General features: G+C 40.6%; 2 protein-coding genes across 5 annotated transcripts in view; both read right to left on the minus strand.

Moving 5' to 3' along the window:
• Positions 1-22,737, minus strand: part of adcy8 (adenylate cyclase 8 (brain)) — a 125,422-nt gene that overhangs the window by 60,781 nt on the left and 41,904 nt on the right. For all 4 annotated transcript variants that reach the window (XM_078934413.1, XM_023965392.2, XM_078934411.1 and 1 more), the window contains exons 3-7: positions 21,965-22,095; positions 21,748-21,859; positions 18,227-18,354; positions 4,250-4,408; positions 1,903-2,173 (exon numbers count right to left, since the gene is read on the minus strand). In XM_078934413.1, coding sequence (XP_078790539.1) covers positions 1,903-2,173; positions 4,250-4,408; positions 18,227-18,354; positions 21,748-21,859; positions 21,965-22,095 — 801 coding nt within the window. The remainder of the gene's footprint in view (positions 1-1,902; positions 2,174-4,249; positions 4,409-18,226; positions 18,355-21,747; positions 21,860-21,964; positions 22,096-22,737) is intronic.
• Positions 8,035-10,279, minus strand: LOC111949087 (tripartite motif-containing protein 16-like). Its single transcript, XM_023965394.2, has one exon. It carries the CDS (start codon positions 10,251-10,253, stop codon positions 8,589-8,591), a length of 1,665 nt encoding a protein of 554 aa, XP_023821162.1. The 5' UTR covers positions 10,254-10,279; the 3' UTR covers positions 8,035-8,588.

The raw sequence follows: 22,737 nt of genomic DNA on the forward strand, positions 1-22,737 counted from the left end.
TGAGTTGCTATGGCAACTTGACCTACCCTGAAACATACCTCAATTTCTGGAACCGAAAACTGAGGTTACCAACTTCCTTAGCCTCAAACTTACCGTGGGAGCTAGCATAACCTGCTTCCCGGAATACCCCCCAGGTCGATTTCAGCCAGAGTTCAGGCTTAAAGTCAGGCTAGTTTAAACATGCTTCCTGGAATACCCCCCTGGTCTGGCTTTACTGAACCTGAAGTTTGTTGGTAAACACTAGGGATGGGAATAGAAGCCCCATGAAGCCTCATTGGGGTTCATGTAATTGTGCCGGAAAAATTAACCACCCATTCAGGGCTTCGAAACCACACAGAACAGCGTCATCTGGTGGCGAACTGGATGTATATCGACATATGTTTCAACAAAGATCCTTGCAACACTTCAATTTGGAAATACTGATGAAAAAACATAAAACAGAAAATTTTTGTTAATGATGATAAAAAAACAACACAACATGTGACGCTTTCTGTGAGAAGTGCTTGACACAGCAAAATACATATCACATGAAGGAAAAAATACGCGCAAAAAGAATACTTATAGTGCCAGAACCTCTGGATGTACATGCCATTGACTATTTCACTGAGCTATCTCTAATCACGAGTAAACGGCATGCCATCATAGATTCATTGCAGTGTTTTTTTTTTTTTTATACACAACCTTCATGATGTAGTGTTTTATTAGGAAAAACCGAGCTGAAATGATCCTGAGCCACAGAATGTTTTTAATAGGAGCCATGGTAAAGTGCTATGAACTGACGCAGATTCCAATACAGGGGAAACAATGGAACTGGTCGTGAAACGTTCAGGATTCATTTCGCATTTCTAGAGAATAGCGCGCCCAACTGTTCAAAACACAAGTGACATCTGAAGTGTGGTTCGACCAAACGAAGCATTTGGCGCGTCATACGTCATCCACCACGTGATCTGCGCTAGTTGACACACGCCCCGAAACATTGTGCCGAAACACTCTGTTTCATGAAGGTGAACCGCGCGCCGAAGCGCCGTGTCAAACGGGCCATCCCTAGTAAACACTATTTTTTGGATGTATAACCACAAAACCATGATGTTTTCTTTTGCTGATTGTTTCTACTGCGTACAATCCTGATGTTTTAGCCTAGCTTTAGCTTCAGAAACATTTCTAAGTCTTTGAAACTCAAGAGAACCACAATGAGATCCGATGTTCTTACTTAAAGAACTTTCCCAGGAGTGCTCAACCAAAACAAGCCTTGAAACTCCTCCAAGAGGTCATACAAAAGTAGAAGAAGGAAAAGGACCTGGAAAATTTGAGGTCCTTTTCCTTTTTTTCTCTCAAAACTTTATTCTAAAAATTAAAAACAACTACCAGTTATTTTCTCCAAATCCCATCATCTCCCCAAACACCAGTGAGTCACCCAGGGTCCTCTGGAGGCTGATTTGCTGTCACAGAACAGATGAATGAAAACAAAATGAGGATGTTCAAAAGCGCCACACAATCCAAAAGCTTGTCACCCTCACAATCCGGTAGGCTGGCACACACACTGACGTGTTACCATGGAAACACATCCCCCCAGGCAGAGAGCCACTCATTTGTTCCCCGCAAAATAAAATAAGTAAAACACAGGACAAGACGACAGACAAAATGGGCAAGAACAACTAAGAAGGTCCCATGCACTGCAAAAGAAAAAATAAAAGCAGAAAAAAAGGAAACAACAGCCGTCTTTTCAGGTCCTCTCATCCTGCAGCAAAGTCTGATTTCCCTCTGAGGTGTTTCTGATCTTCTGACAAACAGTGGATATAACCCAAACCTGGAGTATATCTATCAGCCTCAGCTGCAGAACAAGCTGGCTGCAGAGACAGACGGTGGAGGACATGACAGGAACTTGGACCTGCAGACACTTACGTTCTGCTTCCCCACTATGTTGTCAAAGGGGAGCTCGGGACTCCAGGAGGCCTCATTGAAGGTGGCACTGCTGGCCCGCCGGTCGGCCGAGCTCACCGCCTCCTTCATAATGTCCTCCGGCAGTGCCAGCATGCTCTCCTCGGGCTGCTTGATCAGGTAGGTTTCGATGTTGTGGCGGCGGAGGAAGTCGTTGCGGTCCTTCCCGTGACCTTCCTCCACCTCGTAGTCTCCATTCAGGCAGTCCAAGGCTGCTTTGGAGATGTGGATCCTCCTGGAGAAACAACAATGACAACCCTGAAGAAAGGTTACAGCAGTTAACCTTTTCAAGTCCCAGTCCGATAATGTTTTGATCAATTGTCAAAGTGTTCCAAGTGTTTTTTTTTTTACTAGGATTATGTCATTTTTAACTAAAATTTCAATACCTGTGTCGTTTTCTAGGACATTGTTTCTGCAGAGCGGAAGAAGTTCATTAGAAATTCACCTCTGAGTTGTGGGCGGGACTGTTGGTGAAGAGCAACTCCACCCCCTTTCCCTCCCCGTAGCTGAGAGCTCTTTGTTTACACGCTCTCCTTCTAGCATACAATGTTTGGGAAAACAAACGAAAGCTATATCTCTTTTTAGGACTGCAAGCTGCTACAACACATAGGTGTTGATTCTTTACACCTTTACAATGATTTGAGTAAAGAAATAATCATTTTATGCATAATTTTCTTTATATTTGTTCTCCATCATCTAGAAAATCCCACAAGAAGATCTAAAAAAACACCAAAAAAAATCATTTTTTACCGGAGTGGGTCTTTAACACCGGACTGTTAAATAATGTAACATCTAACTCTTTGATCAATTGTGCAACACTTTTTATGCTTGCAAGGTGTTGCATAAAACGGCAGGATCTGGTGGGATAACGGTTATCGTCTAAACAGTTCAAGAGTAATTCAAAGCTAGCTGAATGGTATTTCAAAGAACGTCAAAAGTGGAACTAAGGGTGCATTTAGACTGGAAAAACCGGTTGGTCGGGACAGAGTCCTGAACCTTGTGTGTGGTTTGTAGTCACACTGCCGTCAAGGGGACTTTCCTGGTTAAAGCAAAGCTTGTAAAGAAAAACACATGACTCATTCTTCAGTCACTGGCCAGAAATGACGAGGGCGGGGCTAAGTATCCTGTCCTGCGCTTTGCAATCCTTATCGGGAAAGTTCACTTAATCAAACTCGCTGACCAATTTTAAACGTCTGTGTCAACGTCAGGCTCAACACTTTTTACTCGTTTTTTTGGTCCAATGAAGGCATGCTGCAGGGCGGTTTCTGAGAAGAAGACAGCTAAGAAAGTAAACTGACGTGTTTATGACATCTAGAGTGTCGGGTAAAACAGTGAGAAACAATGTGGATCATGTTAAAAGTTGTTTGAATGAGCCTGTATTCATCCAACAACATTTCAATGAATTGCTCTGTCTCACCGAGAAAGAACTACAAGGCTGCTTTTAGGATGACGTCACAGAAGCACACAGACAGAAAAGCACTTTTTTTCCGGGGGAAGTAAACTCTGGTTCACTTTAAGGGAACCACACATAAATACACTGTAAAGCTGCGTCCTTAAAGGGTTAAGGACGTCTCTTTGGTCTTCTTATGGTCGTGTTTTCTAGGATTCAGAAAGTGAGTCCAAGTGACGTAAAAATAGGAAAGCCTTTTTGCGATAAGTGGTGTTTTTGATGTTGTCATTAAATTTTTTTACTTCATCACTACTTTGCAACGTTCTCATTTGCTGACGTTAATGTTTACACAAATGTAGGTAATTTAACCCAATGCTTTTAGTGATAAAGTTATCAATAGAGCTACATTTTCCTTTAACTTTGAAGGGTTGATTGTTCTTCTGTTGCACATAGGGAGAACTGTAACAAGAACATAGAAAAAACATGTTTACCCAAATTTGTTGTGTTTTTAAGGATAAATTATTCTACACATTAAACCACTGACTATAAACTAATATGTAGGTGGCTTTTTTCATGTCTAAAAAGAGCATTTATTTTTGAAAATATTTCTGTCATTCATAAAGTCAAGCTTATAGAAGACGTCCAAGGAAAAATGATCAGTATCAGAACAATAAAAATGTGTGCTTTTAAAAATCATCATTTGTCTCATCCTGATTCATCTTCAATAATCCTGGCAAGCAGACAGTTTCCCCCAAAGAAAGAAACAAAGAAATGGAGGGGCTCCAGGATCGAACCCTGTGGAAGTCCTGTAGAGCAGCAATGCTTGGAGCTACACCAAAACATAAAAACTGATTACCAAATCTCTTGTCTCTGGCTTTCGAGCTTGGGACATGCGCCAAATAAACCATCCTGGTTCCTTACCCGGGGATGCCGCCGGACTCCAGTTTGTTGGCAATGTCCACATCCCAGGACCAGACGTCAAACTGCCATTTCCTGAGTCCCAAAACACCACACAGCACCGAGCCCGAGTGGATCCCGATGCGCATGTCGATGTCGTGTTTCGTCCGAGATCGAACATATCTGAGGATTAAAAAACAACAACACAGCGAGATTCAGCATGACCCGGCAGACTTTCAAGACGAACAAACAACGGTAAATGAATTGGAAGAATGTGGCGTGGGCTGACTGATCCACCGCTGCAGGATGGGAACCGATGATGAAACTGAGATCTCAAAAGTGTATTTTAGTGAAGTAAACCAACAAACAAGCAAAACAAATGAACACATTTTAAAAGAAATCAGTGCAGGAAAATCCCGCCAGTCTAAGATACGTCACAAGATACTTCTGTGTCATTGTAGGTTCATCAAATGCCAAATAATAAAACAGCTTTTGTTTGATTTGTATGTTAATTCAGGTATTTCCTAAGTGACTGGGATGTCACCCAGAAAATGACTTAGGTTGTGTCCGAATTCCCACCCTGATCCCCGACTACTAAAAAACGAAATAGTGCAGGACTATCTAGTGCCATGGATTTTAAAAGCGATTCAGACGCCATGCTCACTACTTTTCTTTTTTTTAAACAGCCAATATGATATCATTGATTTCAGGAAGTGGAAATCTAATTGATAAGAATGTTTTATGATGACCATTTATCAATCCACCATGTCTTAATGATGAAAACATTAATGATTACTTTCTAAAAATGCAAAGAAATGTTTTTTTTTTTTTTTTTTACATAAAAAATTCTTCAAATGCAATGCATTGTGGTCTATATTCCCCAATGGAGTGAGCATTGATGGACACTGGTTTTTCACAAAGACTCCTGGGAAATTTCTAGAACACTGGATTTTGGAATTGTAGATTCGGAATTAAGGAATTGCCTAAGTTCCAACCAAATGGAGTCAACTCAGTCGCCATCTATTGCGAGACAGACACCACCATGCTGTGGAGCCCAAAATCCTCAGAAAGCAGTGGTTGGTCCGGAATCTGTCAATCAGACGTTTAGCATGTTCAACCTACTACATACTTTTATTGAGGCATCTGATTGGTCGATTTATAGCTTGAATATCTTGCACAACAGAAAAAATAAAATGAATAACAAATTAGCAAGAATATATTTAAAAAAAAGGTTATTTTGACAATGACTGAGTAATATTTTTTGTCTATAGAAGAAAAAAGATATGGAACGCGAGGGGTAGGGGTTAGTCAGTCGAGTTCTGGTCCCCACCCCTTTGACAAGGGATTTAATTTATGATTTTTAATTTAAACATACAAATATTTTAATTTTATTCTCTGAATTCCTCCATATTTGCAAAATTGTCTCCTTTAAAATGAAAATAGTATTTGAAACCATAAAATGTTCCAGCTTGCTCTGAGAGGGTTTGGGTGTCTATATTTCTTTGTGTTCTGTTTGCTTACTATTTCTCACCCTCAGTACTGGGGGCACTGGATGAGAAGAGGTTAAATATGAAAGTTATTATGTAAAAATAATGTATGTTTGGCTGTAAGTTATGCACATTTTCCTGCAGGAGGAACAAGCTGTATCTCCTAGCAGAAAGTCAAATCTTCTTGCCAATAAATTAATTCATTTGTCATGAAATCTTTATAGCGTTTTGGCTTTATTTCTTGAATGCACTTCCACCTTTGGAAACAAACGACTAGATTGGCTTTCAGCACACTTTTGCTTCTCAGATATTCCAGCTGTAACTGCAGGTCAATGCAGTGAGCGGCAGCTCAGCAAATTTGCATGTATGACGATGACCTTTGGCCAAACTGAGTCCAGATAACAAGTTCCTGTCAGCCGCTCTTTTCCAGCATATCTGCAGCTCTTCTATGAACTACATTCAGCTCTCTGCAGACGTTTCCCACCACGTTAATATTACATTTGTGTCTCATTTCATAGCGTTTGGTCTTCATTACAATAAAAGAAGGACTGAAACCGAGGCTGATTAAAGGGCAGACTGGGGCTGTTACGCCCGTTCTTGCCGCCCCAGCTCATTTCACTCTTCGTACCAGCACAAACAGGGAGGTGAAAGGCATCCTGGGAGTTTTTCAAGATGCTTAAAGTCTGTTGAAAGACACCTGGGGTGCTGGAAGATGCTTTTCAGAGGTGGGGAATGCAGTCATTGATGGATGCTTGTTTTATGCAATATCAGATTTTGACTCTAGGTGGTGCTATTAATAAAGGTTAGAACTTGTGTTAGTAATATGCTTTTTAATCTTTTTATTTTTCGCTCAACATAATACGGTGGCCAAGAGACGCAAGACACATTGACATGTAAGATACAGCAACAACAAATCCCAGTAAAAATGAACAAATACTGAAACATGACAACAAATCCCGGAACACAACAGCAAATGACGAAACAGATTAATAGTTCTGAAAACACAAAAGCAAATCTGTGTGCAAATTACCAAATCCAGAAACACAACAATTTATGACTTATTTGATTTGAAAAAAGTGTTTCCATTGCAGTTTTGTGAAATATGTCAGTTTTGATACATCTCAAAAACCATCTCCTCCAAGAGGAAAAACTTTTTTCTGAACGAATCCATTAGAGGGATTTATTTTCGCAAAACCAATTTGCGCAATTTCATAGTCAATGGAAACAAAGCTAATTACACACAAAACTTTGGGTGCCAAAGAGTCTCACATCTGATCTGTGCGTAAAAACAGTTTTGTGTGTGTGTGTCAAGCAGTTGGTGTGTACTTTTTAAAGATTAGTATGCATAGAAAATTGTGAGTTTCTGTAATTTTAAGTTGTGCGTGCATTCATTTTGAATTTTGTGTTTGATATATAATATTCTACATGTGAATACAGAATTGCAAGTGCATACAGTTATGCACACGCTGGCAGACACAAATCCAGAGAATCTATTTTCTCTTCATAGAAACTGCATCTTCAGCAATTCTACTTCAACCCAATGTTGGCGAGCATTTCTAAAGTTCTTGTTGAAAAAATATTAAACATTGAGTAAAATTTGTTGCTCTTTTTAGTGCTGTTGATGTGTTTAAACTTTTAACACCACAGCTATTGATGCCCACTTAACGTAATTCCAGCTCTGGAAGGCCAGCTCTGCAGAACAGGAGCTGCAGTTCAAGCCTGCAGGCTTCTTCAATGACAGATGAATGTGTTCAAACATGCTGCATGAAAGACAGATGCTACTGCTTGGAGAATGTCAGCTTTTAGAAAACTCTCTTCATTGACATTTTTGTAGCTGATCCAGAAAAAAACAGATATTCATGACTGGATTTTTACAACGTGACAAGTTGATCCTGACATGTGACCTTCATCATCCTTTAGAATCTGGATGGACTGAGAGATTTATGTCATTTGTAAAAAGACAAGAGACAGAGATGAATATTTATCCAAATGATCAGAATGTAAAGATTGTCTTTCAGCTTCAGTCCAGTTCAGTGTTTTGTCTGAGCAGCTGATTCCACTGAAAACCAGACCTTTGGTGTTTTCAGCTTTTGAATCATTGAAGTAGAAAAACTTTTGGATCAAATCTTGAGGAAAACTTCTCATTTGACTGGAATGAAACTGTTTTACTGCAGAAAGTCTAGAGGACACAGACTGAGTGACAGAGATGTTTTCTGATCTAAACAAGAACTCTGTCATTTCTGGAGTTCCAGGAAAACTGCCTCAGTTCTTCCCTCATATTATTCCCATTTTTCTTCATCATATTTCACACAAACTCTGGAATGAAGACAAAAGAATCAGGATGTTTTTATTGTTAAATGATCAGAAACAACTTTTCTCTGAAGAACAAAGAAATGAAAACACAAATCTTTAATCCAAAATTGTCAAATGAAGCAAAAAGAAAGAAAACAAAGTTGTAAATGTTCTTCTTTCTACAAACACAATCTTCTCCTTCAGTTTCTTCTCTTGTCATTTCTGTGTAGAACAAACAGAGAAAGTCTTTGATTGTGACGTCACTGATTCCATTTGTGTTTCAGTTTCCTTCAGTTCACATGACAACAACACAAAAACATGAACAAAACATTTTTCTGAAATTTGAATTCAAACAGTCAAATTCCCAAAGTTCAAAGAAACAACAAGAAAACAGATTTTACTCCAAAAAGTTTGAGATTCATGTTCAAAAATGTCTCAAATCCACATTCTAGAGATTTTTCATTTCTCTCTTTATTTCTGACTACAAACATTACTCCACAGAATATTAACAGTTAAAACGTTTAGTTCAAAATGATCCAAAGCAGAGAAATCACTAAAAACAAAAATTTCATTACTTTCAGGAACTATTTGAGTTTACAGAACTCTGCTGTGGCTCCATAACCCAACCACAGTCCAGCATGGAGCGGCTGAGTGAATGTGGTCTGGACTCTGTGGAGGAGAGTCATGCTGTCAGAGACGCTGTAGAAGGACAGAACACCTGCTCTGTGATCCAGGTACACTCCTACTCTGAAGGAAACAGGAGCTGACATAGAATATTTTTTGCTGTTGTGGTTAAAGGAGAAACTGTTTGGAGAACAAAATAATGACCAAGATTTATCATTATAACCAAATCTACTTTCATTTCCAGATCTGCTGATGTTCTTGTATGCGACTGCTAGACTAACAAAGTCTCCTCTGCACTCCACCTCCCAGTAACAACGTCCAGTCAGATTCTCTCTACTCAGAACCTGAAACCAACCAGTAAATCTGTCTGAATGATCAGAATCAGACTGAGGTTGTTCCATCACTGTCCCCTTTCTGTTCTCCTCTGACAGTAACAGTTGGCTGTTTGCTGTGTTTGGATCCAGTGTGATTTGACATGAATATTTGAAGAAGTCAGCTCTGCTCTTTGGTTCTGGTTCTGGTTCTGGCAGTAAAACATCCACATGAGTGACTGTCAGTGAAATGTTTGTCCATTCCTCTCTCAGAATGTCCTGCAGTTTGTCTCTGAGCTCTGACACAGCTGCTGTCACATCCTCAAAGTATCTCAGAGGACGGACATTGATGCTGGATGAGTGTGTGGACTCACTGAGTGGTGGCAGTGAGGGGTAGTTGAGCAGAAACTGGCTGTGATCCTCTGTGAGTGAGAGCTGCTTCAGCTCAGCGTCTCTCCTCTTCAGCTCAGTGATCTCCTGCTCCAGCTCCTCCTGAAGATCTTTGACTCGACTCACTTCAGTTTGCTGCTGGGATCTGATCTGCTGCTTCACATCACAGCTTCTTTTCTGGATGAGACGGATCATCTCAGTGAAGATCTTCTCACTGTCCTTCACTGTTTGATCAGCAGAGTGATTGATGGCCTCCACCTCCTGTTGAAGCAGCTTCACCTCCTTCTCTCTGTCCTGGATTCTCTGCTGGATTTGTTGTTGACTCTCCTCCAGCTCTCTCTGCCTCTCAGTCCTTTCTGCTGCAGCTGAGACTGTGTCGTGGCCTCTATGTTCATCCACAGAGCAGAGATAACAGATACACTTCTGATCAGTGCGACAGAACATCTTCATCACCTCATCATGACGGGAGCAGATGTTCTCCTGCAGGTTCTTGGAGGGTTCCACCAGCTTGTGTTTCTTGAATGCAGCTGCATCCAAATGAGGCTGAAGGTGTTTCTCACAGTAAGAGGCCAGACAGATCAAACAGGACTTGATGGCTTTCAGTTTTCTTCCAGCGCAGACATCACAGACCACATCTTCAGGTCCAGCATAGCAGAGATCAGCAGGAGCAGATTGGAGTCCAGTCTTTTTCAGCTGATCCACTAAAGCTGCTAACATGGTGCTTTTCTCCAGAACAGGCCTCGGTGTGAAGGTCTTCCTGCACTGAGGACAGCTGTGGATTTTCTCCTCTTCATCCCAGAATCCTTGAATACACTTCATGCAGTAGCTGTGTCCACAGGGAATAGTCACCGGATCCTTCAGCAGATCCAGACAGATGGAACAGCTGAAGGTTTCTTGATCCAGATCAACTCCTTTCTGCGCCATTTCTTTTCTCAGACTCAAAAACTGAGAGAGTTTCACTTCCTCATAAACCAGTGTGACTCTGATCCTCCAATCAGGTGTTTTCACTGTGAGTTCAGCCAATCAGCTCTTCTCTTCTTGTTGGTTACGCCCACCATGACAGAGGAGATCTGAGGTAAACATGTGAACAAACCGGAGCTGTGGATCAGATAGAGGAGCACTTAAGGTGACTTTTAATTTTTGTACACAGAAATATTTTTCCAGCGGCAGAGCTACATGGGTACAAGGCTTAACTTCCAAAGCCGCCCGTAGGAAAAGTGCATGTTTGTGCCAAACTCGAGTTTGTATCCTCTAGAAACAATGTTTTTATAGACACAATGAAACATAAACTGTCCTGTGCAAAACAGAAAATGATCCAACAGTTAAAGTAGCTAAGGTCTTGTCAGCGCCCACCATGGCCCCTCACGATGCATAATAAAAAAAATATCTTGGTGTCCTTTTCTTTTTCTCATATGTTACGGCCCCTTTGTGATTTCCCCTATACTGAAACAGGTTTGACTGTCAGGGCCGTAACAATGACCTTGTTGATTTTTACACAGCACAACTTCTATGCAGAGCCAGTGGGAAATCGTTTTCATTCAATATCCAACAACAGTTATTTGAAAATGAGGGTGGCTACAAAATGAGATGATGTAGGAACTTCAAGATCAAATTGATATGAACCGCAAAGAAAGGTTTCCGTGTCTGTGTGTGGCACTAAAGTTTGGAACAGGTTATGTAATGAGCTCAAACAATGTTCAAATATTCAACAAAATGTATAAACAAACTCTGATTTCACGACATGAAAATAAGGGGACTTAAGGATCAACAGGTGACTAATTCCAAATACATGTGTGAACTTGATGATGGTAAAATGATCAAAGCTCTTTTAGTTACAACCAATGTGTAAACATCGTTTAATGTACAATAATTATTACTGAAATGTTTTTATTACAATAAAAATATTAATTTTCTTACTTAATCTGCAATGTTTAGCAATAATTAACTAGTTTAATGTGATAATGTGTTCTAATGATAATCAATGATTATTACATAATGGTTACCGTTACTGTTTACTGAAATCATAAATGAATGTTTTCTAAAGATAATCAATCATTACTAGGCTCTGGATTTTGTTACTTGAAAATAATATATCGGATCAGAACTGGATTAAAAAAACTGTAAAACTATGAAATGAATTAACTCAGTAGGGGTGAGTTTATATAAGTTTGCTACTTCCCACTCGTTTTTAAGCAATAAATCAAGTTCTACTTAATTTTAGTTAATGATCAATATATTTAATCAGGCAAATATGATTTAATTGACTTTTTTGTTTTGTTTTCTTTTCTGTTTTTTTAATCTTTGCATTTCAACATTTCTGTATAAATATGTGTACATTCTTTAGTGTTTTGACTACAATGCTTCGAATAGATAAATTAATCCAATCAATAAAATCAATCAAATCAAATCAAAACACCACCTACTGAGTTATCACGTAGAATGCAAAAAAGGGCAGTTAGACTGTCCAATCAAAGAAATCCAATTCATATCCCCTGAAAGGTTTTGACGAGTCCCAAGGAAACTATCTCAAACTTGCTGCACTCAATGTCAGATCTTCATGCCACAAATCATTTTTAATCAATAATCTTATCTCTTCTTTTAATCTTGATTTTATGTTTTTAACTGAAACATGGCTTGACAAAAACCCAGGAAACATAGTTCTAGTCGAATCAACTCCCCCCAACTACAAACATGAATCGGAAATACGAGAAAATAAAAAGGGTGGAGGCGTTTCTGCACTGTTTAGAGATAATATTGCAACCCGCAGACTATCATTTGGTGTGTTTTCATCATTTGAGTGTGTGTTCCTAAGATTGAATTAAAACAAACTCCTCCCTTACTCTGCATAGTTATGTGCAAACCTTCTCAGCACAGCCAAAGTTTCATTGATTATTTCACTGAAATGCTCTCAGTTGTGTGCACAGACTTTGATGGTCTAGACATTACAGGTGATTTTAATGTTCATGTTGATAATGTCAATGACAGAAATGCAAAAGAGCTCAATGCTGTCTTTGAAACCTTTGATTTAATTCAGCATGTGAGTTGCCCCACCCACAGCAGAGGGCACACTCTGGACCTGCTCATCACAAAGGGGGTTAATATTTACAATGTCAGTGTGGGTGATGTCGCCCTCTCTGATCATTTCTGTGTATTCTTTGACCTGCTCCCAAACCACCGCCTGGCCCTGCAGTTGTCCAAAGGAGACAAATAAATGAGAGCACTAGGGCACAGTTTGTAGAAATGATTAACCCTGAAAACGCCTCTGGTGCCAATGTTGATGAAATGCTGAATTCTGTTACTTCCAGCATCTTCAATGTTCTGGATGCCATTGCCCCTATGAAAGTTAAATTGAGAAAACATAGACAGAAAGCTCCCTGGAGGAACGATGATCTAGTCAGGGCACAGAAACAACAGTGCCGCAGAGCTGAGCGAAAGTGGCGCAAGTCAAAACTCCAGGTTCATTATGGAATGTATAAGGGGGAGTTGTACGCTTACAACCAGATCTTATGCAGAACAAGGGAAAGGTACTTCTCTGAAATCATTGGAAGTTGCAGCAGCAACTCTCGTGTCCTGTTCAGAACAGTAAACAGATTAACTAACCCTCCAACCCAGCTACCAATAGAACTGGTTTGCACACCTAAATGTAATGAGTTTGCTGTATTTTTTAATGACAAGGTTCAGGGCATTAAAAAAGCCATCAACTCCACAACACATATAACTATCCAACGGCCACCTACTCACTCTAAGCTGACTCACTTTGTACCTGTCACTGACCAAACTGTCCAAGAGACCATCACCCGTCTGAGCTCGTCTACATGCTGCCTTGATGTGTTACCCACTAGATTTCTAAAGTCTGTCCTGAACAGTGTGTTGCCATCAATTACTCAAATAGTTAACATGTCTCTTCAATCTGGAATATTTCCCGAGGCCTTAAAAACTGTAGTCATTAAACCTCTCCTGAAGAAAAGTGGTCTTGATCCCACTGTACTGAATAATTACAGACCTATCTCTAATCTGCCATTTTTAGGAAAAGTCCTTGAAAAAGTTGTCTACCAACAGCTCACTGACTTTCTCTTATTAAACAATTCATTTGATGTTTTCCAGTCAGGTCTTAGAACCCATCATAGCACAGAAACTGCACTTATTAAGGTAACCAACGACATCCGCCTGAACGCTGATGATGTCAAAGTCACTGACTTAATCCTGCTAGACCTGAGTGCTGCCTTTGATACTGTTGATCATGGGATCCTTTTGCACAGACTCCAAGACTGGGTTGGCATTTCTGGATCTGCTCTAAATTGGCTCAAGTCTTATCTAGAAGACAGGAAATATTTTGGTGAAATTGGGAGTTGTGTCTCAGACTGCATGGCCTTGACTTGTGGTGTGCCCCAGGGATCGATCCTGGGACCCCTTCTGTTCAACCTCTACATGCTGCCACTAGGGCAGTTAATACGCAGTAATAACATATCTTATCACAACTATGCAGATGATACTCAGATCTATGTGTCACTGACAACAGGTGAATATGGGCCGGTGGATTCACTCAGCCACTGCCTCCAACAGATCTGTGCGTGGATGCAGAACAACTTTCTCCAGCTAAACTCAAACAAGACCGAAGTTATTATTTTTGGCCCACAGAAACAAAGAGAAAGTGTCAGCAGCTACCTTCATTCTCTGTCTCTTAAACCCTCAAATCAAGTCAGAAATCTAGGGGTAATCATGGACTCTGACCTGAACTTTAACAGCCATATCAAGTCAGTAACATCAGCGGCATTTTACCATCTGAAAAACATTGCCAAAATCAAAAACATAGTGTCAAAGCCAGACCTGGAGATACTTATTCATCCATTTGTCTCCAGTAGGTTAGACCAGTGTTTTTCAACCTCTTTTGAGGCCACGGCACACTTTAACCTTGACAAAAATCCCGCGGCACACCAGCATCCCCAAAAAAAGCAGCAATTCATGGTCTGTAATGATCGACAGCAATGATCGCGTCTCTGAGCTTCATTGTGACTCTGTGGAAAGCTACACCGCTAAAGACGAGCTTTAGCTGGTATTTTTGTTAGAACTGAGCGACTTTATCTGCAGAATTAAGAACAAGGAAGTGAAGACTTTAAGCACTTCTGATTGGTCAGACTGATGACATGTGATTAAACCTTCAAGAATGATTGGCGGAGACAGTTGAAGGGGCGAGACTTTTCCGCAAATTGTTATAGCTGCAGGTAAATCCCGGTTATGTCATTCTTATCAAAATGTTTTTAATAGAATTAAATAAACACAAAGAAAATGTAATTTTAAGATCTTTTATATTCCTAACTACTCAGTGTTTTATCAGCGCCTGTTTGGATGAACAAAGAGCTGATATCCTGGAGATGGAACATTTTTTTAGATCAGTTAATGAGGGCAATTTCCCACGGCACACTTGACCATCTCCCACGGCACACTAGTGTGCCGCGGCACACTGGTTGAAAAACACTGGGTTAGACTACTGTAACGGCCTGCTCACTGGCCTCTCCAAACGAGCTGTAAAACAGCTTCAGTACATCCAGAATGCTGCTGCTCGAGTCCTGACCAAAACCAGGAAGTATGATCACATTAGTCCTGTGCTCAGGTCTCTGCACTGGCTCCCTGTACCTCAAAGAATAGACTTCAAAGCAGCTCTGCCTGTGTATAAGTCTCTCCATGGCCGCGCACCAAAGTACATCTCTGACATGTTAGTGCCATATGAACCATCTCGTACTCTGAGGACCTCAGGGGCCGGCCTCCTGTTGATTCCCAGAGTCAGAACTAAACAAGGGGAATCAGCGTTTCAATATTCTGCAGCTAAAATCTGGAACAGCCTCCCTGAAGGCGTAAGACAGGCTTCTTCTGTGTTCATGTTCAAATCTAGACTTGAAACATTTCTGTTTAGCCGTGTATATGACTGAAAGGTCTTATCTGCACTTTTCTTTCCTTTCCTTCCTTTATTTTTAAATCAATTTTCAAATTTTTTCTTTTCTTTTAAAGTAAATTTTACGTTGATTATTTCTATGATGTACTGTGCTTTAATGCATTTTTCTGTTTTGTGAAGCACCTTGAATTACTTTGTGTACAAATTGTGCTATACAAATAAACTTGGCTTGCCTTGCCTAAACAATGTTTTTTTTAATCGCCTGTAAAGCTTAATTTCCAGAGCCGCCTGTGGGAAAAGTGCACGTTTGGGCCAATTTAGATTTTTGACCTTCTATAAACAATATTTGTTTAAACACAATGAAGTAAAAACTGTCCTGTGCTAAACAGGAAATGATCCAACAGCTGAAGTAACTAACTTCTCCACCTCTACACACTGCCACAAGGTCAGTTAATGCGTAGTAATAAAATATCTTGTCCCAACTATGCAGACGATACTCAAATATATGTGTCACTGGCAGCAGGTGAATATGGGCCTGTGGATTTACTCAGTTGTTGCATCCAACAGATCAGTGCTTGGATGCAAAACAACTTTCTCCAGCTATACTCAGACAAGACTGAAGTCAGTCAAGAGAAAGTTTCAGCAGTTACCTTCACTTCCTGTCTCTAAAACCTTCAAGTCAAGTCAAAAACCTAAGGGTAATCATGAACTCTGACCTGAACTTTAACAGCCATATCAAGCCAATTTCTAGTGTTAAATATTTGTGTGCACAGATTTCTGCCATGGGTCTCGGCTGATGCAATTTCACGTGATTTCAGAATTTTTGGTTGGTTGAGACTTATGCAGTTCATGCTCAGTTTACATAGTTCACACACAATTATTACGGACATCATTATTACCAATTTACCCCCTTCCTCATATAATCTCATATTAGGGTGAGAGGGTGGGGGGTTTGGCCTGCGATGCACCTTGGGGGGGGCTACTTGGCAGTGGTCCCCCTCCCATGGTTGCCGTATGGAATGGGCCCCCCCTCTCTCAGTTTTATTTACACCTTAGACATGTAGGGCCCTTGGTAGGGGGGGTGCTTGGACATCACTGCCAGCAAGCAGCGGATGTCCTCCTAGCACCCTACCTGCCAATTTTAACCACACCTTAGACATTTAGGGCCCCTTGGGGTCTCGACATGCTCCGTAACAGTTTCACCATCAACAACACAAGCTGCTTAGGGAACATCCAATTTCCACTGCTTTGACATTTCGCACAAAGCCTCTTCTTACTGTAGGAGGCGGTCATGACACAAATTCGAGCCTTCCTGTGGCTACATTGTTAGGCAGCGTTGTAGACGATGAGCAGAAATCCAAAAAGTCTTTCTTTGGACAGTCCTCTCATTGCACTTGAGTTAACTACGGAGTCCAACAAGGCTCAGTTTTAGGAACCCTCCTGTTTATGCTTTATATGCTACCCCTAGAAAACATAACCTGGAAACACAGCATTAATTTTCATTGTTATCCTGACGATACGCAGTTGTATTTATCCATGAAACCTGACCAGAATGACAATATAGAGAAACTGAATGCCTGCATCAGAGACATCAAGAATTGGATGACAATTAATTACTTCCTCCTGAACCCAGATAAAAACTGAGGTCATTATACTAGGTCCTAAAAACCTCAGAGATGCTCTGTTTGATCAGATAGTCTTACTGGATGGCATAAGTATAGCCCCCAATTCCACAGTTAGAAACCTTGGGGTTTTATTTGACCAGGATTTATCATTCAAGGCTCACACATCTCAGGCATGTAGAACTGCCTTTTTTTCACCTGCGGAATATTGCTAAGATCAGAAATATACTTTCTAAGAGTGATGCTGAAAAACTCATCCATGCATTTGTTACGTCGAGGCTGGATTACTGTAACTCCTTGTTAGCAGCGTGTCCTAAGAGTTCCTTAAGATGTCTCCAGCTTGTTCAGAACACAGCAGCTAGATTGTTAGCAGGAACTAGCAGAAGAGATCACATCACTCCTGTGTTAGTTTGGCTCCATTGGCTCCCAGTTGATTCTAGAATTAAGTTCAAGTTCCTCCTGTTAACCTATGAGGCCTTACATGGAATGGCCCCGTCCTATATTAAGGACCTCATAGTCCCTTACCATCCAATCTGAACACTTCGCTCGCAAAATGCAGGACTGCTTGTGGTTCCTAGAATTAGTAAAAGTACGGTTGGAGGTAGAGCGTTTGGCTGTGGACCCTGCCTCTGGCTCGTCTCTGCTCTGTACCTGGCCGTGGACCTCGTCTCTGCTCCTGCTACTACACCTGGCTGTGGATCCTGTCTACGGCTCGACTCTGCGCCCCGGCCGTCCCCCCAACTTCGGCTGGATGAAGCTCGTCTGCTGGACTTTAAATGTGTAGTTGTTTTGTTAGATAAGTTAATTCCAAGAGTTATGGTAAATCGCCTGTCCGTCCTGGGGGAGGATCCCTCCTTCATGTGGGCCCCCCTGAGGTTTCTTCCTTTTTTTCCGGAGTTTTTTTTAGGAGTTTTTACTTACCGCGAAGGGGGGTCTAAGGGCAAGGATGTCTAGTTTGGCTTAGTCAGTTTGTTTGTTCAATTTAGTATTTTCCTATTGAATTCTATGTATTCATGATCCTTTTGATTTTATGTTTAACTTTTTCAATTACCTATACGAAAGCCCATTGAGACGACTGTTGTTGTGAATTTGGGCTATACAAATAAAAATTGAATTGAATTGAAATGCAAACACGAAAGATTTAAAACTATAAGAATGCTGGTTTGTGTTATTTTAGCAGGACTGTTTTCGGTTCGGCATATTTTTCTGTGACCATGTCTCTAGGTTAGGTAAACCAATGAAAACATATATATATCCTTTAGAATGACAGCACAAACTTTCAGGAACAACATTCATACAATGCAAGAATACCGCCGCCAGTGGTCATTTGAGAAACTGCAATATTTGGTGGGTCAAGGTTTGCTTGACGGTAGAGATGGTGGTACCTGATGGTTTTGATCATGCTGAGGCCCATCTCCACGCAGCAGTGGGCGTGGTCTGGTCTGGGCTCCGGCAGACCCGATACGCAGTAGTAACAGTCTCCCAGGATCTTTATTCTCAGACAGTGATGCTCCTGAAAAAGATGAGAGCAAAAGTTAGAAACAAACATCCAGAAAACACAAAAGAGTCTTTTAAAATTTCAGATTCTCCCAAGCCCCCTTTCAAGTGGTAGGTGTGGCCTTCCAACACTCCTCCTGATTGGTTAGAGTGGTTGCTTTAGAAATGTCGACTCAGCATGACTTGGGCCAATCACTGCTTACTGACAATTTCTGGTCCCAACATGGCGTTTAACATGACGCCATTAAATGGTAACTAAATTGACTTTCATTGGAGCAAGACATACCACAGGGCAAACCAGAGAACCAGAAGGCACATCATCAATGAATAGTCTATTTTTGTACTTTTTTCATATATAAGACGCATTAAGCCAAACTAGTCTCTGACTCTTGTCAGATTCAGACTGGGAATATCCTTTCTTCGGGATTGGGTCCCGACCCTTGTGTTTGGATTTAGACTGGAATCAAACAGACCATTCTGTGAAATACCAAAGCTTCTAAACAAAACCAGGTGACTAAAGATCTTGTCACTCATTGGGCAGGAACAATGAGGTTGTGTCAAAAAACAAGAGAAAGTAGAGATGCTGTGCTTTACAATTCTTGTCGGAACAGTAAACTCCTTAAAACTATATGTTTCGATTACCAGTTTTTAGTTACTTTGGTATGGCAGAGGCACGCTGCAAGGTGGTTACTAGCAAGGAGATGTGCCGTGTGAGCTTTAACTCTAAGGATGCTAGCAACTGCAGTAATGATGAGACGTCGGGTATGAAGGTATGCTGATAAGCGTTAATGTCATTTAGAATGTCATGAAAACTGTAAGAAGCAGTGTGGATCACCTTAAAAGTTGTTTTGATGAGACTGTATTCATCTGACCACATTTCAATGAGTTTCTGTGTCTCATCGTTGTGGTGTTATGCCGTTATTTTAAGAGAATTCTGTTAAGAAAACTGCAAGGTAGCTTTTAGGGTGACGGCGGGAGCGGCTGTGTCACTTGCTGGTAATGAGACACAGAAAAGCATTTAAGAAGCATTTTCAGTGGTGTTAAATGTTCTAACAAGTAAACAGTTGGACTCTTTTTTTCTGTTTGATAACACGACTATTGTTGCTTTACATTTGTCCACGGCTCATCTGTTGCTTCATTCCTACTCTTTTTATATCAGCTGGTGGCCGTATTGGTTGAGTTGTTCTGCTCTGAGAACAAATTGTTTTCAGTCTGAGGAATCCCGGAGCAAACCGAAGCTCAGTCTGATTAGAAACAAACCAACACTACCATAAAAGTTGAGTCAGAGAGCGGTTCCTGGTCCAGGATCAGGGTCAGCTTGGACGTATTCAGACTGAAAATTTGCTCCGGATTAGCACGGGAGACGAACTCTGGTTCACTTGAAAGGGACCTAATGTGTTCAGTCTGATGTTCAGCAGCTGAGCAAACAGATAAGAGCAGAATGCCTCTTGTGTTGGACATATTTTACTGTAACAACAGGGGGTTATAAATCTTCTGACACACAAGGTGTGTATTTGTATAAACCCTTCTTGTATTTGTTGATTAACTTTATTTATATTGATCATGTTTGTATACTTTTCTTGTTGTTGAAAAGAGAAAAGAGAAGCTGGAACTAACTCCTAATGTTGATAGTAGTATGTACAAAAAAAAGTTTTGACATTGCTACACGTTAGCCGTGTTAGTGTATTTACACTCAAACTCACTTGTTCAGAACTCATAAAAAATAACAATACAGACTGAAACTTTGAGCACTGCGTATGTCTCAAAATTGCTTTGGCATTGGTAAACACAACATGAATTAATCCACATATAAAACAATCAGGACTTTAAGGAACACTGTCGTTTAACCCTTGTGCTATCCTAGGCACTTTAACGTTGGGAGTTGGGTCATCTAGACCAGTGTTTTTCAACCAGTGTGCCGTGGCACACTAGTGTGCCGTGAGAGATGGTCAAGTGTGCCTTGGGAAATTGCCCTCATTAACTGATCTAAAAGCAATTACCATCTCCATGATTTCAGCTCTCTGTTCATCCAAACTGGCCCTGATAAAACACTGAGTAGTTAGGAATATAAAAGATCATAAAATACTTTTTCTTTGCGTTTATTTTATTTTATTAAAGACATTTTGATAAGGTACCGCGATTCAGCTGCACCTTCGGCTGTATTTTGGAAACGTCCCGTCCCTTTAACTGTCTCCACCAATCATTCTTGAAGGCGTAATCACATGTCATCAGTCTGACCAATCAGAAGTGGTTAAAGTCTTCACTTCCTTGTCCCGATTTAGTTCGTAAAGTCGCTCAGTTCTAAAAAAAATAGCAGCTAAAGCTCGTCTTTAGCGGTGTAGCTCCCCACAGAATCCGGTATCAGACCGTGGAACAAGTGAACAAAACAATGAAGCTCCGAAAACCGATCTCCGGCCGTTTTATGCACTACATCTCCCATGATGCATTGGGTTGTGAGAGTGACAGCGCATACGGAGATCTGTTGTTAAACGTCTTGAAACCAACGAACACACATCAAACTGTTTTTAAATCTTCTAACTTATCTTTTATTGCATCTTTTAGAAAAAAAACAGCTGCAGTTTCCAGCTTTTTCTGCAACAATTATCTCAAAAATGCACGTGAGATTGTGGAGGGGCTGTAGATCAATACAGACTATGAGTTTCTCCTTTTTTTTTAAATTTTTGGATGCTGGTGTGCCGCGGGATTTTTTTTAAGCTTAAAGTGTGCCGTGGCTCAGAAAAGGTTGAAAAACACTGATCTAGACCCACTAGACAGTGCTCTGAACCTTTTCTCTTCAATGTTTTGTGATCTTCACTGGTGTCCATGGATTACATGAAATCTTTCCACTTTTATCCACCTTTGTCATGGTAGGAAGAACACGTCAATGTAAGGGTGGGGTCATCTAAGATAGCACAAGGGCTAAGGCTTTAAATTAAGCCTTTAAATTAAGGCTTCTCTTCCATTTTTTATGGGTCACAGTCTGTCCAGTTCTCATGTGCAGTCAATGTGTATAACAACATTCCCCTCTGTTTTTTTCATGCTCAGGATCTTGTTTTGGTCCAATAAGAATTTAATGCTGCTTTTCTACCGAACTCTATCTCCGTGCAGAACCTCTGACTGTTTTCTGTCATGACTAAATCTATAATTAACCCCAACCTCACATTGATTATTGGTTAATTGGATCATTTGAACAAATCTGTCTTTGCTGAAATGCGCCTAATAATCTGTTTTCACTTCTGACTCAGCAGAAAAATTCTAAATGAGAAAAACATTTAAAAAAAAAGATTTAATAACAGAAAATCTGTGAAGGAGAAACAGCCTTCATTCATTTTTCCCCTGCACGAAGAATGAATGATGTTTGGATGGATGCTCGCCGTTTTATTAGAGTTCGGGCAGAAGCTTCACTCACGTGTGCGAGGCGGTCGAAGCGTGCAAAGAGCTCATTCAGCATTCGCACCAGCTCCTGTGCCGACAGCGTCGTGGACAAGTTGGTGAAGCCTTTGACATCTGCGAAAAGAATGCTGAATAAAATACGGAAATGTCACTGTCACAGCCATGTCAGTCAGCACTTCAAATGTTTGTCAAACTTTTCTTTTCTTTGAGGAGGCGTGGTCCCGGCGCCTCACCTGACATTCTCGTAGCGGTGGATGTAGATTCTGTGGAACTGATGCTGGAGGTGTTCGTCCTCTACATTTGTCATGTCGTTGATCATTTCCAAAACTACAAAACGTGGTAGCACCGACAGCACCAGCCGCTCCTGCAAGAGACGCAGTGCAGGTGAGCAAATGACTGATCACTCAGGCTTAGAGACCCACTGCATGAAAATGATGTTTTGAACATGTTCTTGTGGCATTTTTCTGATGTTGGTGGACATATTATATTGTAATATAAGAAAATTAAGAATAAAAATGCATTTCTTTCTTTTTTTTAAAATTGCACTTCTGAGTATAACTGAGATAAATCCGAAGCAGATAAAAAATGCGGGTTGAAAAACAGTTTATTAGTGATTCCGAATATACAGTGGGCGGGGCCTAAACCGCCCTTCTCCCCTCCATTCTGATGTATCCACTTGGAGACAAAGAGATCCATGCACTCTAAAGAACCAAAAATGCAGTTTAGCCACTTTTCTTTTGGTTAAAAAATAATATAAAATAAAATATAAAAAACTTTTTTAGCAGATCTGAGATATTCTACTAAGTTTACTAAAAAAGATATGTTATTTTTTAGTTCATTCTGGCGCTGGCCACACATCACAGATCCAAAAAACAAGTCAAAATGGAGGAAGTTGACCACAAACGGCAGAAGTTCTGCATCAGGTATTTCAGATGGGTTTCTGTGAACTGTCCTGTGATCACAGTAAACTCCTATTAAGATCACAGAAATGTTTTCGCCTTTAATG

This window comes from Oryzias latipes, chromosome 17, assembly GCF_053564925.1.
Source record: "Oryzias latipes strain Hd-rR chromosome 17, Olatipes_Hd-rR_3.1".
Lineage (NCBI taxonomy): Eukaryota > Metazoa > Chordata > Actinopteri > Beloniformes > Adrianichthyidae > Oryzias > Oryzias latipes.

Excerpts from the sequence above, each read along its gene's own strand:
- LOC111949087 (XM_023965394.2), bottom strand. The coding sequence starts at position 10,253 with ATGGCGCAGAAAGGAGTTGATCTGGATCAAGAAACCTTCAGCTGTTCC.